The following is a 15,246-nucleotide window of genomic DNA, read 5'->3' on the forward strand; positions in this document are numbered from 1 at the left end:
GTCTTTCTTGCTGCACTGTCAGAAATAGCCAGAGGGCCCTGGACCTCAAGAATTTGTCCTTCTAAGTATTTAAAAAATGCTTCAACTTCCATGAATCAGCATTTTCTCCTGGTGGGATAGTTCATCAAAAATGCTCTGGCCAGAACATATGCTAACCCCAAAAGTTCAAAATCATGAATCATATCCCCCAAAACACAGTTGTTAAAAATCACTTGTTTGATGGTTTATGGATTGTTTCTGGACTGTCTTCTCTAAAACATACCTTTCCCCTCCATCCTCAAAGGATGTGCATTTGTTTCCCACCCTCCTCCTATTCTTTTATCCTATTTTCTTGGGCATTTTTGTTTTCTCATGCAACTACTTGGCTTTTTTGACCTTCCTCAGCTTACACCCAAGAAGCAACGCTGAGATAATGCTTTTATGGTATGCTGTGGCAGGGGTTTGCCAGGAAAGAGGTGGCTGCTAGGTAGTCTGCAATGGATAGTGGTCACTGCAGGGTTGTCCCACTGCTGTCCTGCAAAGCCCTGCCTGGCTGCCTGTTGGTTTTCTCTCATCTTGGATGGCATTTTCCTTGGATGGCATTTTCCATCAGGCAGAGCTGACATCTGCTCAGAAGGCAAGAACATCTGCTCTCATGCCCTGGCCGGCTGCAGCCCTTGCCAGCTCGGCAGCGCTTGAGGAAATCAGAGGAGCCACACGGTAATAATTATCACTTGGTCCTTGTGGGGCAGTTGCTATGTGTGCAATGTCTGTGGCTTGGTTTCGGACCCAGCTGGCTCAGAGATTGCTCGACAGGACCCATATCTAGTTCTGGCCAGCTCCATGTCCCATGCTGCCACCGGGCACACTTTGGAAAGGCAAACTGTCTTTCTTTAACATTTCAGGTGGGAAGTTCCTATCGCTTGAGAGGAAAAAAAGCAATGTGGAAAGTAAATACCAACAAAAGGAAATACAACTATTCATTCTGAAAGACAGAGGGAACTGCAGAAAGGGAATCAAGACCTGGAAGGACTTAACATCATAGAAAAAATAAGGTTCTCTCTAGTCAGGTGGTCTTTGTATGAATTCTCATACACCTTGCCATGGCATACTGTGAATGCACCCAGCCAGGGACAAGATTCCTTTTGCATCTTCAGTACTTTCCACCCTGTTGGGCACAATCTCAAAACACTTTTCCTTGCCAAATTGTTGCAAGGCTTGTTTTTTATCTTTTTAATCTCATGTTTATGTTTTTAAGTGGAGGGCAGGGGGAGAGAAATCCGGTTGTGAGCACCATATGAAGACAACTCAAGTAATTTCTGTTCCACAGTTTTCCTGGCATAGATTTCCTCTGCCAAACCTTAATTCAGATTGAAGACCTCATTCTGCATTCATAATCCCTGCTGTTTCCTCCTTCCTTGGAAGCATCAGGAAGGACTTACAGTATTGCTAGAAGAACCTCTTTACAGGAAAATAAATAAATTGGGCAATATGCTTCAAATAATGGAAGAATGAATTATTTCACCATGTTAGCCATATCCCAGGAGGGAGACTAGAGGGAGAAAATGCACTTAACACTCTAAAATATTAAAATTAGAACCACAGCAATCTCACTCCTCTGGACTTAAACTAAACTGAATGGTTTAGGTAAATTCCTAACAGACCTCCATGTGGCACACTCCATCAGAGAGTATTACTATGCATGGCAAGGGAAATTCTCCATATTAATGGTATCATGGACTAGCTCAGCCAGTTTGGAGCTCTTCTGTAAGGCCTAGTTTCTGGCAGGTTAGCTGAACGTTTTTTGGAATATGAACTCCTCTTTTAATGTTGAGTTTGATCCTGTTTTCATGGATGGTATTCCTGGAAAATTACTTTCTTAAAGCTGTATTTCAGTATAGTTTTAATAAGAGAGATTACTCCCTTGTATTCCTGGAACAGGCTTAAAATATTCTGAGCAGTAACTAGAAGGAAAGGAGATGAAGGGAATTGTATTTGATTTTTGGGATTTACTGGTTACGTGCACAGAACAAAGCAACACTCTGAAGATAAAGGATCTAAGAGCTTAAATAAGGCCATGCAAACACTCTTCTAGATTTTATTCATGCTTTTGCTGAAAATGCTAACAGCAAATTTTCAGAGAGCAAAAATGGGATTAAACTAGAAAGAAATTACAAGCTTAAACTAGAAAGAAATTGCAAGCAATTCTATAGCATCCTTTGTGTTTTGATGTAGCTGAAGAGGTTTACCTGTGGTTATAACTAAAGCAAAATAAAGATGTAATTACAAGATACCTCCCTAGAGGTATATTATAACGTATATGTAGACAGACCCTGAGCCCTCAGTGAAGTTTTTGTGCCCATATGGAGCCATGTGGGAAGTGGAATTATACAACCCAACCTGTTAGCAGCAGTGCCCTCATCCAAGCTTGAATGGACAACATGAATTTTGGGGCATTGCTTCCACAAGCCACTGCTTGATAGATATGCTCTCTATATATATGCTCTCTATTTATATAAAATTTATGATTTTCAGGAGGCATTTTCAGTGTGAGTGTGTTCCAGAGCTGAGACTGACTGGTGGAAACACCTCATTTTTTTAAATGAAAAATCAGATCTCTGCGATTCTGCTGCTCATGGACAGGGTCTCAAGCAGCTGGGTCCCCAAAATGGAAAAAGACATTGTCTCTACACCTAGTTATTGGAATAAAATACGCTGAAGTAAGCTAACCAGTTCTGAAATGGAGCTGGGGAGACTGCTCAGGAGCTGAGGGTGTCAGGATGGGGAGAGCCTGGCCTTGGAGGACGGAGCTGCTCCCAGCAGCTGGAGGGCTGCCTGCTCTGGAGTTGGGGCATGAGAGAGTTGGTGAACTTAAAACACATTCTCCAACCTTATGGGATTTTCCTTATGGTCTGTTCTCAGCAAAGCGGTATTATTATTGTGAATAGATGCTTTCCTTGTCCCACGTCCCAGGGGATTAAAAGCTAATGTTATGTTTGAACATGTATGTTTTCCCACTCACTGCTGAAGCTGCTCTTTTCCTTAAAGTTGGGGGAAAGCTGAGCATTAGCAGATACTGTTAATATCATTACTTCAAAGTTAGAGCTGGACGTCTGTGTCAGAGTCTCTAATAAGAGAAGTGGCCTTTGTCCCCTCAGAATTGCAGGGGCTGGAAAGTAGTTCTAGGGAATCATCTCAGGCATCCTCCTGCACTGTGGCAGGACCTTTCTGTTCAGCCCCTCTGCACCTCTTTAACTTCTTCAAATGCCTAGGTGCTGGCTCCTGTGCTCATCACAGGGACTGCTATTTTGGTGATACAGCTGCATACTGTCCCAAAGCAGGCGTGAGGATCCTGGTACAGTGCTGTGCTACTCTTCCTCTCCTGCTCTCAAGCCATGGCCCTCCTGGCTGTGCCTCCTGTGCCACTGTGCTTGGGAATATTTTTACAGCTGTCCACCCCCCTCCTTTTGGAGTTTCTTTTTTCCTTTTTTTTTCCCACCAAGTGCTTCTCCTGTCAGTGAATGATTTTTCCAGCTTTCTCTTCCCCTGAGGCTGGCTGGTGCGTTTCATGTTTATGGATTAATTGCCGTGCCTGTGCCAGGCAGGGAGGCAACCCTGGGCCAACCCCACTGCTGGATTTGCTGGTGCACTGAACCCATATTAATTCTGGGGAACGGTGCTAGCTGAAATACCAAGCTCTCATGGTCTATCATGCCATCAGCTTCCCTGGGATCCCAAATACAGGGGACTAGCTGGAGACACTGTTTCCCAGGAAGTGCCATAGGGCACAGATGGCACCGTGTCCTCCAGGACCCTTCTGAGCCATCTTGCCTACTCTTATATGATGATGTTGCATGCCCACAGTGATATCTCTTTAGGAAGAGGGGTTTGCTCTTGTTCAGAAATCCATGAATACATATGCTAAGGAAAAGCCATTGCTGCATAATGAGATGTGCATCTGTTTCAGCCAAAGGTGGCAGCAACAACATGGTTGGATTGTATCACTGGGTCCTTCCTTATGCTATGTTCACATGGTTGTAGCCTCACTGCTGTGACATGATGGATGGTGCTTTGGATTACAGTGAGATGTAATGATTCATTGTCAGATCTGGGAGAACTTTCCTGTCCACCGGGTTACATGGGAAAGTCATTGGCTGACGAATGGTGCTTGAGCAGTTTAACACGTGTAGAAGTTTTATGTAAGGTCTAGTCCCTGCATTCATCCAAGGCTGCTGGTAGGAGGGTTTGTCTTGGTTGAGAGATTTGAGTTTGAATGTGAGTAATGCTTGACGATAAATAAGGGAAATAATTTTTTTTTTTTTTTTAGCTTTTAATTATTAGGTGTTGTTATTTTAAAACCCGTTTTCCCTGATCTTATTTGAGGAAAAAAGAGACAAACACCAGTTCATAAATTCAGTATAGAATTCATTCATTCAGTGCCTTTTGGGGTAAAACTTGGGGTGGTAGTTCATAAATATCTGGTAACTTATTCCCTGACTTAGCCAGAAGACCCATAGCTTGGGATACAGGAACAATATATCTGACAAGAGATCAGTGAGTGATCTTTTAAAAGCAGACTAGAAATACAATAACTTGGATTTTTTTTCATTGCAAAGATAAATAATAATTTGACAGGAGATATCATTACTGTTTAATGACTTTGTCTGAAGAGAACAATTGAAGGAAGTATGTTTGCTCTTCCTCATCCTTTGCCATTTCCATGATGTCATTAGGTCTGGCCATAACAACTGGAAAGTTGGAGCATAGGAAAGGCACTGCCTGGAGGGCAAAACATACACAGTGCTGCATGGTAGCAACGATGAGCATCACTAGTACAGACATCAAGGCATCAAGTTTTATCAAGAGAACAGAAAACTAGAAGAAAGTTTTAGTGGACACATTTTGCATTGACTTAATCAGTAACTAAGCCATCCTATTGGTGACTTAGAAACATGGTTGCGTCCTGCAGGAGTGAAGTTTGTACATGTCTAGGAATTTGGTTGCTTAGACTTCTTTGCTGAGTTTGTTTCCTACATGTGGAACACTTGCTATTGAAAACAGCTGCCTGGATGTCTACCTGTCAGGATGTTGTATGGTCAGCATCACCTGTAAGCGGTTTTGCCCCTAGGATGGTTGGCTGGCCATGTGTACTGAGTCAACTATTGGGTTTAATTGCTAGTTCTATTGGGATTGCTAGTTCAGGCTGTAGAGATTGTCCTTCAGGAGCCAGAAGCCACAGTTTCAGTTTTGGTTTCCTCAGCTGATGTCACTTCCTGTAATGTTACACTGATTAGAAGGGGAGGGAAAGACTGACTGCCTTGGAGCAATTGGGAAGGAAAATTGCTCATTGCTTCCACTGTTAACCCTTTCAGAGCTCCAGAAAAATCCCTCTGTCCATTGCTGCATAAGAAAAAACTTAAAAATCTGTTGGCCCATCAAAGAGAAGAATCATTCCCAAAAGTACTTTTCTACAGCACTGAGTACAAGAGTGCTGGGTTGGGCCAAACTCACAGCCCAGGGAGATGGTCAAGTCTTCATCTCTGATGTAGCACTGAGCAGATTTAAGATGATTTGCCATTCATCAAACCAAATCCAGGTCTTACCCTGTCCTCTAACAGGAGGTGTCAGCTCACATCTCAGCTCTTGCAGAAGTCTTTTTCATTAGCTTATGATAGCACTCAGTCTCCCTGATGTCTAGTCCAACCTCCCTTTTTGCAGACCTTGTTGAAATTTTGTCCTTGGTAACTTCTGCACAGGGATAAGTTCCTTGGGGTAATCACATACCACACAGAGTTACATCTTATTAAGCCATTTGGCTTTCTCATCTTTCCAAACCATTCCCTGAGGACTGTGGCTGAGCTTAAAAAAACCCCATCATTCTACATCCAAACCACCAATACACATTCAAATGGTCTAACTCCTTGCTTAGTATTCTTTGTGTCCTATTGCCCTTCAAACACCACATAGCTAGTACAAAATACTAGATGGAGGGGTTTAGGTGCTATTTAGGGTGGATAAGTCTGCATAAAGCAACACAGCTGCTGCATCTACTCCTCCAGTTCCTGGTACTGTCCTCCCTGATGTGCACTTTAGTTTGCTTGTTCTCTGCTCCTAGTTTTCAGACTGTCAATGTGTCACCACAGCACTCAGAGCACTGCTGTGGGAATGGTCTGCCCTGAGCAAACAGGGTCACAGAGTATGCACACACCTCTCTCTCCATGGGCTTCAAGTGGACTGTGCACCCACAGGACAACAGAGGGATGTGTGTGAGGAAGAGAGATATGTGTGATAGTTATTTCGCATCCTTACAGACCATGTAACACCTTCAGAAGGAAAGGATCTCAGGACTTTGAAGATTTATTTTGATTTATTTTGTGAAGTTTTATTGAGATTCCTGGTTTATTCTGGGTGATACCAGGAAGGTGGCAGAGGAGTCCTTTTAGCTCCTGAGAGGCAAAATGAACATATTTATTTTGTGAGTGCTAGTCTAAAGACCCAGAGCTTAAATGAGTCAAAGCTTTCTTGTCTCAAGGATGAAGTTCAAATTTGTACGATCAAAATTGGATGAACATTAAAAGCAAAAAAAACCCCAAACCACTGCAAGCATCCATGCACATAAGCATCCTAGCTCTCTTTCAGTGCTATTTATAGCTCTTTCAGTTTAATGACACCAAACAGTGCATGAAGGGTTTCTCTAATGTGCTACCAAGACTGTGTATAGGAGACAACTGTCTGAAGAATGTGGTGGTGTGAAGACTCCCACGGCAGCACCCATGCAGAAATTGCAAATCTCCTTGGGCATATCAAAAGTGTGGACAGATGTGCTCTCGTGTCTGTAGCTAGAGAAATTTGGTATGTTATGGCTCCCATCTGGTCTCTCCCATGTCTTTGCTGGTGGTTCCTCCCCCACACGGGGAGGCTACAAGACAAAGCTGCTCTGGGCATGGCATGGAAATGGTGTCAGGGTGGTCCCAGTCACCCTTGGGTGCTCCTGCCTACCCCAGAGCTGAGAGTGGCCAGCTATGGGCAGCTCCATGATCACTGACAGCCACTTCCAACCACTGTTTTTTTGTGGGAGGACATGAGGACAGGTATTTGAGTCAGTACTGCGGCATAAGGATATGATGTGATAAACTCTTGGATTTGCACTGGTACAAGCTGGCTGCTGCAGGCAAGAGCAGTAGTACTGCTCCTATGTCAATAAAAAAATGACAGAGCTGAAGACTCTCCCTTCCTGCCTGGCCAGGAGGGTTGGGATCATTGCTCTGTGAGACCAATGAGCACTGCAGCCCACTTCACAACAAAGTCAGACAGATCAGATTGAATCATCACTAAAGAACACTACTGTGTCTCCTAACAGTAATTAATGGCTGTCTCCTATATTACTTTTGATTTACAGAGCTTCAGTCATGGCTGTATGTTTTTCATTAGCTGATCACATGCCACTGCTAATTTTTTTCAAATGGATTCACTATTTATAAATATTCACCATTTTGTGCTGATGCATGAGGGGAGAGAGGGACATATTTGCACCATCTACTTTGTCTCTAGTGCAGATGCTTTGCAGTTCTCCTTCAGAGGGACTGACCTCCCTCATTAACCAAAGATGCAACTTTGGCTCCTAAAGCTGTTAGTATGACATTCACCTATGTGCTATACCTGCTATATATCTAATTATTCCATTCATCTTAGTCTGCACACTGGGCCAAGTTAGTTGTGTGGCATTGGTACTGCTCCTCTGCCACTGAGTCTTTCTACACTTAAAAAATGCACTTACAAAGCAGAATAGTTCCAGCTGTAAGGGACCTACAGCAGTTACCAAATCCAGCTGCCTGACCACTTCAGGGCTGATCAAGAGTTAAAGCACGTTATTAACTGCATTGCCCAAATACCTCTTAAATACTGACAGGCTTGGGCCATCAACCACCTCTCCAGGAAGCCTAAATATAGATTTTTAGGGTGAATAAACTCCATACTAAAAATTGCTGTTTTTTTAGGGTTCATGAATATCAGAGGGGATGCTTGATGGCTGCCTAAGTAATACATAAGACACTTCTGTTTTTCAGAGGGCAAGTCAGTTAAGTTTGGTACTATTAAACCAACTTTTCTAGTAAAAGAATAGAATTTTTTTGTTGGTAATAACCTCAGCCCTAATTAAACGTTTATAACCTCACATAGTTAGATACAATACAAGTCACCCTGGTTGAGAGACCTTTGCTCATGGAAAATCAGCATTTGGTGTTCAAAAGACAGAATGGAACCAGCATGTTAAAGCATCTACTCACTATCCAAACAGGCTCTATTGTTACAGTTATTGCCAGTAATATCCTGTTTGTCCCTGGGATTGTGCTTTGGTTTGTCTGCCTTAGAAACAGCTGTTTACCTCCTGGCTAAACCATTTTAGTGTGGGGCTTGAAAATTCACCAAAGGTGAGGAAGTCTACTCAGGCTTTGGTCTCAAGAAGGACTTCTTCAAAATGCCTCCAGAAACAACCAGACTTGTAAACTTCCATACACTGAACAAAAGGAACCATTTTCATATCCAAATAACAGATTTGTCTTCCCCATCTGTCTGGCATTGCCTCTGACCCTGCTCTGCATCCATCACACCCCAACCCTGGCCACAGGCCCTGAACAAATTCAATTTTGTGGACTCTGGGTGAAATCTGTGGTGGAATATTACTTGTGTAGAGCTAATAACTGGTTTGCACCTCTGCAGAGTGCAGCTGTATACACCACCAGCCTTTCATCCCAGGCATTGCCATATCTGAATCGTCAGTGCTGTGTGAGTTGTCTGCAGGAAGCCTGTTCCTTCCCTGGGTGAAATCCATCTGCTGTCTTTGGTTTCCTTAGAGGCAGGTTGTGCCCAAATTTTATGAAGTGGTTTCAAGCCCTTTTCATGTGAAAGGCACTGAGCAAGTACCGTGTAGCTCTAATACCTTTGCAGCTCAGCCCTGTGCAATGCTGGTTATTTCCTCTGGGCCATCCTTGTCAGCATGGTCACCTATGCCACGGAAACTTGCCCAGGGAAGGAATTAAAAGACGCAATGCAGCAGAGCGAGGATGTGTCTGGTGCTGCGGGGCCACGGCCATGGTGCAGCTGGAGCTTTTCCCAACGCTGGGCTGGATAGCATCACTATCTCCTGAGCTGATGGAGTCAGGGCAGTGAGAAACTGCTCTGAGATCACCACTGGAATCCTTGGGTTTTAATGCTTCCCCCCTGATCCCCTCTCCTATTAGAAAGAAGGAAATTGGTAAACTCTCTGGGACTCACAAACAGGTTGTGACCTGGTGAGGCAGGAGAAAGCACTTGCTGACACCACTGCTGGTGTGCAGCTTCACAAAATTCTGCAGCAATTAATTGGTTTTGAGCATTTCTAGCACAGAACAACTGCATCAAATGATTTCAGCTTTTCTGGGAAAGTTGAAACAGTTGATTTTGGCAAGAGCAGGGGCAAAGAAACCAGTTCCCTGGGATAAATTAAAATGTGATTTTTCCAGAACCCCAACCACCCTGCAGGATGTGCCCATGTATGAAGATCCTCTGTGTGCTTGGTGTACCTGTGGCATCACCAGGTCCACGGTACTGCCACACCACCTCTCCTCATGACCACGTGCCTTTGCAACAGAATAGCCTGGAGGCTGTAAGCTCAGGGGCAAGGTTGCCTCAAGTGAGCTCTTTTCTCTCTCCACACCCACAGTATTTTAAATAGGTTGGTTTCTACTTTATGCCATGTAATATTTTTATGTTTTATGAGTGGGATATTTTCCAATATTCTGCTCCAGAAGTCATTTCCACCACTGTGGAAATTCTGCGTGCGGATTTGTAGTGAAATTTGTTTAATAAACGATGCGATTTCTCAAACTGAAATTCCATTTTCCATCAGTGTCAGTTTTGACCACTGCTGCTGGATAGGGCTTTTCTCAGAATAGCATGTTAATATAGAGCTACTTTTTTTCTTATCTTTCTGAATTTTCTAACTGAAAACATTCTTAGTTTATATTTATGGGCTATAATAGTTAAGAAGGAAAATCAGAATTAGCTGGAGATAGATAGCTTAGAGGTCTAAATCTCCAAACCCTGAAAACATAGCTTGATTTAAAGGTGTACACGTACTGCTTTTACCTGGCACCTTAAGGAAATAAGGATTACACAGAGACACTCTTCGTCTTCCTGTCCTTCTCTTAGCCCTCCTCTCCTTTAGCAACTGTTGAGCCCACTGACAATTTCTGCCACTTCTGAGAGAGAGAAAAGAAAATCAAAACAAGTCTCTGTGGCTGGGTATGGAAGGGAAACTCAGTGGTGCCCCCACGGAGTGCCAGGCTGCCCACCCGGCATCAGTGCCTATGTGTGAGCACAAATGTGTGTCTCCACGCTCACACAAACCCCCCCCAGCCCACAGGGTGGTGCATATGTGGTCTGGTAGTGGCTATTGTATGGGGTTTTTCCATTTGCAGAGGTATTCACAGGGCATAGGAGAGAGTGAAGGGCAGTGGGTGCAGGGACTGCTGTATTGCTGGGAATACAGGCTGTAAGGGACAAACAAATCTCAGCTTATCATGGGAAAGTGGGTGCAGTTGCAATATAATGCATAAATTCATGCAGACAGGCTTCCTTAGTGTTTTTTGGATATGGAAGTACTTATTTCCACCATGCAACATTCTTATATCTTGCTTGGGTAAAGGGTTTTTTTTTCTAAAATGGTCGTTTAATCTGTCTGTTGGGAAGGGCAGAAGGAAGAGAGTGTTGCTTGTATTAGAAGTGACACTGCCCACTCTTGTGGAGGAGAAGGTCTTCACATTTCCATGGATCAAATTCTGTAATTACACAGCCTTCTCGTTTGGCCACTTCATCTGTTAAATCTGACACAAAGCCAGAATGAAAACAGAGATTTTCCCATTACAGAATACCCAATCTATGATAAGCCACGCCATGAAAATGCAGTTTTTAAGGAGGTGGGGAGAGAATGAGGGAAACTCCAACTACTGCTGCAAGATAAGCAATGAGTTTTGCAGTGCTTCTAGAATCTTTTTCAGAGGTCTTGTAAACAACAACCACCATAAATCAAAGGAGCAGTGAAAGAAGAAAACCAGCACAATTTGGGATAGGAGAATTTAAGCAGAGGTTCAAGCAACAGGTTTAGCTTATCACACGATCTGCGTGATAGCTTTGGCTACAGCTGGATAAAGAGATTGCTACAGAAAGAGGCCTGTGAATATTGTACTTAATCTGTGGGTCTGTTCTGCACAGTGATGCAGTGAGCTTCACTGATGATCTTGATTACATTCTTTTTTTTTTCTTATGTTACAAATTCTTTCACTCTAAAGTGCCCAAACCAATCACCACTTCTGTTTTCCCTGCCCTCAAGTTACAGTATAAAAATTTATTTATATATGGAGTAAAAAATCTCTGAAAGGAGAGTTATATGCTGACAACACTGAAAGAGACTATGCTGTTCTCCACAAAGATTACTCCTTAAATAGATATAAATATTGTGATTTATGCATCATTTGCCAGGAGGCACAAGATCACTGATAACATGTTTATGTGTGCATATATATAGTTTGCATTACAGCTGCAGCCTGCAAAGTTCAGAACTTCAGAATTTCAAAAACAAAGCAAGAATACAAATTGATGGCGGCTGAATTATATTTCTTGTCCCCAAAATCCAGTGGATTTAATTGCATCACTAATGCTGCTTATTTGACAAAACCAAGATAAAAATAGGAAGCAAACAAATAAGTTTTCTGAAAAAAATCCTGTCTAGCCCCAATAGTATGAGCTGCCATCTAAGCTGCTTGGCTACCATCCAGGCCTGAATCCCATTCCTGGACAAGAAGTAACCCATGCATCCCCTTCAACCTGTCTTTTCCTCTCCTTATCTTCCTTTACCTCCCACCTGGCTCTTCTGCAGCTCTCAATTAAACTTCTTCTAAAGCATTTTCTTACCTGCATAGTGGTCAAACACAGTGGGGACATACTCCTCTGGGAAGGCATCGTTGGCATAACTCATCAGCAAACAGGTTTTCCCAACTGCACCATCCCCAACCACCACGCATTTTAACATCTTCTTTTTGTTATTGCTGCTCCCGTCAGTGCAGTTGTCATCTTCCTCCTTGCAGTTCATTCTTGCTGCTGCCGCCGCTGCTCCTGCTGCTCCCAGGACTTCCAAGTGCACATGAAGGAAAAATGAAGTGCAATTGTATTGACTTTTCCTGAGTTTGGAAAGGGGGGGGGGGGGGAGCAGCAGCAAAGCTCAACCTCAGGATATCATACTAATGTTTCCAGGCTGTCACAGCCACTTCTAACAATTACCAGATCAGTCAAGAGAAGCATCGAGGTGAATAAATTTAATGTACAGAGAGGAATATCACAAAAAAAAAAAGTGATTTGTCCTCCCTTGTTTGTCCGAGTTAGGAAATCCTCATCCTGCCCAGGAGTTCTCCGTATTTATTGCCACTTCAAAAATATCAGCAGCCTGCGGTGTGGATTCACATCTCCTTTCCTCCAGCCTGGCCGCAGAAATCAGGGATTCCTGTTAAATCCACTCCATTTTCCATCTCATTTCTAACATGGAGGAGAGCCTGGAGGATTTTAATGGAGTTTTTCCTTTCTTTCTCCAGCTTGCTGTGTGTCAGGAAATCATGGGTTTCCTAATATTAGGATCAGTGGGCTTGTGAAGGGCTGCAAACAATGGGAGCTCTGTGTGTATTTGTACTTTGGAGGAACTCTGCCAGGACATGGAGAAAGAAAAACACTAGAGGTCTCTCTGCAGAATGAAGTTTTTAGGCTTCCTGCTCCATTCTGCACTCGAGCTGCTCTCCAGGCTGCCGGCACCCAGACCAAAGGGGAGGATTTTGGAGAGCTTGTGAGAGATGTGGGTGCTGGAGCTCCGTGGCCAGGCAGTGCACGGGAGGCTGCGAGCTGTGCCCATGTCTCGGGGTTGTTCCCAGGCACCATCTCCTCTGCTCTCAGGATAGGTATTTTCTTTCATTTGGGAGGGGAAGGGGGGAAGGTGGAAAGGCAGGCAGGATCTGTAGTTGGTAGGTAGAGTTTAATGTCAACCCGCTGTGTCTAGCGCTCTTTAAAGAATTTTATTAGAAGAATAAATAATTGATTTTTCTATTCAGGCACTCTGAAAGTTTCTCTCGCATTGTTGCAGTGTGCCTCCTGGAGACAGAGGTTTCTGTTGCGTCTTTGTGCCCAAACATGGGCACACATCCAGAATTTTCCACTTTTCCCAGGTTGTGGTGGGCTTAGCCACCACAAGACCAATCCCCTAACACCCATTGGACCCCTGACCTGTCGGTAACCCATCTGTGTATCCTTACAGGACAATGCCTTTGTAAACCCAACCACCTACCTGTTAAAAACCCCTGGCCCCAAGGCCACGTGCTCTTTAGCTTCTCCCCCTGGGGTGGGTGCTGTTTCAGTGCCTGCCTCAGGTGTTTTTTGTTTGTTATTTTCATGTTATTAAAACCTTTTATTTTGGAAGAAAGCGATCATTGCCCATCCCTCCTTTAACCGCCACTGTCGCCTCTTCGCTGCAGACCACCCTGGAGGTAATATGGGGGTCCCGCTGGGGGTGTTTTCTTCCTGGGCAAAACCAGGGGGTTTAAAAAAACCTCTTGAAATATATTTTTGATAAGTAATAGTGCATATCTTGTCATTCACCCAAGGAAAAGGAAAAGAAGCATTTTCCTCTTCCTAGTATAAATATGTAAACACAGAAAGAGAGAAAAAAGAGGACTTATGAGTAACAGGAATTCAAATTAAAAAATAAAACCCACCGCATAGCAGTCTGTGGAAACCCAGCTTTGAACTGTATGAGTCCTGTCAATTTGTTTGTTTTGTTGTGGTGTTTCACGTGCCTTCTAAGTCTTCTCTCTGTTTAAATATATGACAGTCCATATGCACATCAAGGGCTAAACTCCCTGCTCCTTCCACAGGAAAGCTTCTGCAATTTCCAGCAGAAATGAGCCAGACATTAACATAAACCCCAGTACAGCAGCCCAGTACATCCTGCTGGCTCCATTTCCCTTCCACAAAACTCAAAGGCTTTGAAAGGGGGAAACAGCCCCCCTCTGAGACTCCACAGGGAAGCACACCGGTACTAAATGCTCACGCCTGGTTAGGAAGAAAAGCCCAAAAGCACAGAGGCTTGGAGCAATGCACACTTGGAAGTGTAAAGGGCGACGCAGACTTAAAAAGGGGCTGTCTTATCCCCAAACTGTATGAGTAACAACAAACACAACCTTAACAATGAACCTCCTCAGCCTCAGATTGTGTGTCCTTCAGTTTTTGCAGTGAAGGGGTGCAGCAGACCCACCTGCTACCTCCCATTGAGAGGCTAAACCCCATGTCTGTCAGAGCTCTTTGGTGAGCTAACTGTATGCTAGACCAGCTCTGAACACCTTCCCCAAGAGGTGGTAGATGGATGAAACATGTCAACGAGGTTGAACAAAGTTTGCCTCTTTACCTGGAGAGCCCCAGGGAGTTCTGTTTGCTGTCTCTTATCAGGAGTCTTGGTCATTCAGTAATTCGTGCCCCATGTTCTTAGTCTTATTCTTTTCCTCCTCCCTGTTAACAACAAGGATCTTAGTAGGCAGTGTTAGGCCCAGCATCACATCTGACATCATAGGGCACCACTAGAGGGTTTACCAATATTAGGAATTCAGGTGGAATTCTCTTAGCTTCAAAACTACATCCCAAGGATGAGGTTTGTATAAGAAAACTCCTGAGCTTTGGGCACCAAAACTCCCATTCTCCAAGCATTTACTCTGCTGGTTGTTTCCACCATCAGCAGCATAGCTGGGGCATCAAGTGTTAACAGGGATTTGTTCTTTCTAGTTGCAAATGAAGTCAAACTCTACACCTGTGCCTCTGGTTAGCTGTTAGGTAGCTGAGTAGGTACCAGCACACCACTACCCTCTGTGCCTTTGCTTTTCAACCTAGTGACCTTGTTGGTTAAGTTCACTAAAGAGATGAGTAAGTGCATGCTGTTGTAAGGTAACTGCAGAGCATAAGGAAGCAAAAAATTCCAATAATTCATGGTTCAGTTCCCCACTGACTCAGTCGAAAGCAACAACTATCCTTCTTCCCATTTTATGCAGCATGAGTGATGCAGCAGAATTGATGCAGCGTGTCTAAGCAAGCTTTGTCAACATCGGGCACGTCATAGTTAAGACAAGGTTTAATGCTGCTTAGGCCAGATTTAGGCCTACAACAAAACCACCACAGCTCATTCCTCCATACTCAGCAGGACTG

General features: G+C 43.7%; 1 protein-coding gene across 1 annotated transcript in view; it reads right to left on the reverse strand.

Annotated features, from left to right (window-relative positions):
- The window catches only part of RHOJ (ras homolog family member J), a 53,385-nt gene extending 40,791 nt beyond the window's left edge, over positions 1–12,594 (reverse strand). The window contains exon 1 of the mRNA XM_008945463.1: positions 11,929–12,594. Coding sequence (XP_008943711.1) covers positions 11,929–12,106 — 178 coding nt within the window. The 5' untranslated portion in view covers positions 12,107–12,594. The remainder of the gene's footprint in view (positions 1–11,928) is intronic.
- Between the last annotated feature and the right edge of the window lie 2,652 nt (positions 12,595–15,246).

Source organism: Merops nubicus, unplaced genomic scaffold (assembly GCF_000691845.1).
Source record: "Merops nubicus isolate BGI_N331 unplaced genomic scaffold, ASM69184v1 scaffold10070, whole genome shotgun sequence".
NCBI classification, from domain to species: Eukaryota; Metazoa; Chordata; class Aves; order Coraciiformes; family Meropidae; genus Merops; species Merops nubicus.